Source organism: Austrofundulus limnaeus, unplaced genomic scaffold (assembly GCF_001266775.1).
Source record: "Austrofundulus limnaeus strain Quisiro unplaced genomic scaffold, Austrofundulus_limnaeus-1.0 Scaffold977, whole genome shotgun sequence".
NCBI lineage: Eukaryota > Metazoa > Chordata > Actinopteri > Cyprinodontiformes > Rivulidae > Austrofundulus > Austrofundulus limnaeus.
Window position 1 is genome coordinate 41,922 of NW_013953379.1, and position 3,817 is coordinate 45,738.

The window sequence follows — 3,817 nt, forward strand, 5'->3', positions numbered from 1 at the left end:
CAGTTTAGTAATCCGTTCGCTCAGTTTAGTAATCCGTGCGCTCAGTTTATTAATCCGTTCGCTCAGTTTAGCAATCCGTGCACACGGATTTCCAGCGGCTTTTTTTTTTTTCTCCCACTGACCCCCGGCGGGCTCCGTAGCAACGGTATTCTCTTCTCTTTTTTTGTAACTTTTTATTTATAACTTTTTGAACAGTATACAATAACAGTATGAGGTCTGGGAATGATAAATGAATAAAATACAATAAGATAAAATCAATCATACACAAATTTGAGGGTATTCAAAATGTTACGTCTGTTCTTTATTGGTTAATATGAACTATCACTGTGTACAAGGTCCTACCATTTCTTCCAACACCTCTTACCCAATTCCTCCTGCAGTTGAAAAGACTATAAAAGTCATACATTCCATCAGTTTAATGTTTTCCACTATGGACATAAAGAGGTTCATGGAGGGAGGGTTATTGCTAAGTCAGCATTTTGTTATAGCCTTTTTAGCAGATATTAGGAGAATCTTGAGGAGATAAGCATCGTCTGTACAAAGTACAAGTACTTTGTTACTGTACTTAAGTACATTTGTCATGTATCGGTACCTTACTTTAGATTTAATCATTGGTACTTTTGATTTTTACTCCACTATATTTTACATTAAGTATCTGTACTTTCTACTTCACTACATGTCTGTAATGTGTTGCATTACAAATTAAATTCACGTCACATCACATTACATTTTGTATTTTTAGTTTGAAAGTAATCAGTGGTGAGACGGGAATTGCTGTAATTGGTCCACTGAACCACTGCAAAGCAGAAAAATACCATTAGACCCTCCTTGAAGAAGAGGGGAGTCATCACCTGCTGGAGCATCAGCAGCAGCACTAGCACACCCAAAATGAGTTCAACCACAGAGAGACACCCAGAGGAAACACACCACCTATGGCCTTATTTAAAAGACTTATTCAAACCAGTAAATATAATGACTTGTTGAGATTTGATGGAGGAAGTTGTTGGTGAATTCACAGCTTCTGTAGCTGTTGTCACAATCTCAATGATGCACAGAATCACTAGTTCAAGTGTGAACAGTGTCACAGAGGGTAAACACAAAAACATGCATTATCTGCAGCAATGGCTCACCATTGATGTATTAAAAATATACTAACAGTACGTACACTTCATGATGTAGACCATTAGAGAATACATTAAGCAAATACTTTTACTTTCTATAGTTTAAGTATTTTTAAAAGCAAGTAAAAATATTAATGTGGTACTTTTAATTTTATTACAGTACATTTTTGTCTGTTTATCTGTACTTTTACTTTTCAGTGTTTGAGTACCTTCTCAACCACTGGTAAAATGAGAGATTTCAGTTATCAGGCTCCTCTGATAACTGCAAATGTACTAGATCTATGACTTGGTCCATGTTTTTACATTTTTATAGGGCCTAAAATAATGAATGTTGTTGCTATATAAATAAACTGAATTGAACTAAATTTTACAAAAAATAGCAACAAGATACTGTAGGAGACAGTGCTTTTTTATTTAACTTGCTCTAAAGCAAGCTAAATAAGGCATTTTTTTGCATTTATTGTTAATTTTTAGTAGAAATTTTAGCCTTAGTTTTACAGAACAAAACACTGCTGTTCCTAAATAAAGTAAATGTATGTCTTTTAACCAAATAAAAGGGTTGGAGAGAGCAATATTGTTGCTGTGGGTGGGAGCCTTACCTGTTCGGAGGCATTGAGTGTAGCCTATTCCTATCAAACTGGCATTGTTCACTTTGGCCTGTGGGGGAAAATGTGATAAGATAACAAAAACAAATTACAATAAACTGTGAGTTTAGCCAAAGATAAAACGCAGCACTCACAGATAGAGAGGAGTCTTTGTCTAGCTTGTATTTGGTGGCGATGCCAAAGCGGGTGTTGTTGCTGCCGGCAGTCCAGGCCAGAGTAACCGCCGTCTCCAGCTCGTCATTCACTTTTTGGTAGATAGAGCCACCAAACTCAGTTCCATCATTCCTAAAAGGGAGAGCAAATATTTAATTAGAGATGATGCTTCAATTGGGAGAGTTCCACAATTAATCAATTCAGAGGAAAAAAGACAAACACTCACACGTTTGTGTGAAGTTGGAAGTCTGCAGTTCTGTAGCCGAGAGCAAAGTTGTTCTGAGCCATTTTAGATTTAGCTGTATCAAACGCCATCTGGTAGCCGGCAAGCCAGCCTTCGTAGCCCAGTACTGCAGCAGCCTGGATGATGGGCCCCTCAAAGTCCACATCACAGCCCAGGTTCACATGGTCACGCTTGTAACCCGTTTTCAGCTTGCCACTTTTCTTACTGGAAATAAAAAAAGTTAAGAAATTTAATCATCTCTCTGAATTATCACTTACCCACTCTGCCACCTCCAGGACTCTTGTATTTAAATTTATCAGTATTAAATGTGTACTAAAGTGATGCGCATGTGTGTTCTAATGCATTTAGAGCGCCATCACTGGCATACAGACATGCAGGACTAGGCATATGACATTCAAAGAAATGGAGAAAACATCGTGGACGTCAGTGAATATTACTTTAATTGAGCAAGTACAGGGAAAAAAATATGGAATCACTCAAATCTGAGGAAAAAGTATGGAATCATGAAAAACAGATAAACAAAAGACCATTCAAAATACATCACTAATATTTAGTTGCACCACCTTTGGCTTTTATAAAGGCTTGCAGTCTCTGAGGCATGGACTTGATGAGTGATGAACAGTATTCTTCATCAATTTGGTGCCAACTCTCTTTGATAGCAGTTGCCAGATCAGCTTTTCAGGTCAGAGCCTTCTTGTGGACCATTTTTTTCAATTTCTACCACATGTTTTCAAATGGGCTGAGATCTGGACTATTTGCAGACCATGACATCGACTGAATGTGTCTTTCTCCAAGGTGTCCTGATGCATCTCAGTAATCCAGGTAAAAAATCAAAAAGAAAAAAATTGTATAGGTCCTCTGGACGGGTTCTTTTCTAATGAAACGCTTCGTCTCTCCTCCAAGAGACTTCTTCAGTCTGAGAGTTTCACGCAAAATTCAGGCTTTTAAGCACTGCCTCCATGTGACTTTTTCCAAGGAATGCCTTCACTGTTTTTGCCCTATGGTACGATGCATTGTCATCTTGGAAAATTATTTCATCACCTCCAAACATCTGTTCAATTGAAGGGATGAGAAAACTGTCCAAACTGTCAGTGTAAACTTGTGCATTGATAGAAGAATGAACCACAGTCATCTCCCCAGTAATAACAAAAGTAAATGAGCTTAGATCCTATTCAGTTGGCTAGTGTGCAAATATTGTTGCTGTTTGTAGGGTTTATGTTTCTTTATGGCATATTTAATGCGAAATTCAATTCTAAAACTTTAATTTTACAAAAGGATAACTTTATTAATGTGAGATTCTATGTTTTAAACATAAAGAATGTTTTTTTTCTTGGTAAATACCTTTTTAAATACCTTGCAAAAATAATTTAATGTTCTACTGAACCACAGCTATCATATTTTTCGGACTATAAGCCGCACCAGACTATAAGCCGCACCCGCCATTTTTTTAAAAAAACGTGCGAACATCAACATATAAGCCGCACCGGATTATAAGCCGCACCCCCCATTTTTTTAAAAAAACGTGCGAACATCAACATATAAGCCGCACCGGATTATAAGCCGCACCCCCCATTTTTTTAAAAAAACGTGCGAACATCAACATATAAGCCGCACCGGATTATAAGCCGCACCCCCCATTTTTTTAAAAAAACGTGCGAACATCAACATATAAGCCGCACCGGATTATAAGCCGC

General features: G+C 37.5%; 1 protein-coding gene across 4 annotated transcripts in view; it reads right to left on the minus strand.

Annotated features, from left to right (window-relative positions):
* LOC106533592 (voltage-dependent anion-selective channel protein 2) overlaps positions 1-3,817 on the minus strand; it is a 13,358-nt gene that overhangs the window by 1,326 nt on the left and 8,215 nt on the right. For all 4 annotated transcript variants that reach the window (XM_014029950.1, XM_014029949.1, XM_014029951.1 and 1 more), the window contains 3 exons: positions 2,106-2,327; positions 1,861-2,011; positions 1,721-1,778 (listed from right to left, as the gene is read on the minus strand). In XM_014029950.1, the coding sequence (XP_013885404.1) occupies positions 1,721-1,778; positions 1,861-2,011; positions 2,106-2,327 (431 nt within the window). The remainder of the gene's footprint in view (positions 1-1,720; positions 1,779-1,860; positions 2,012-2,105; positions 2,328-3,817) is intronic.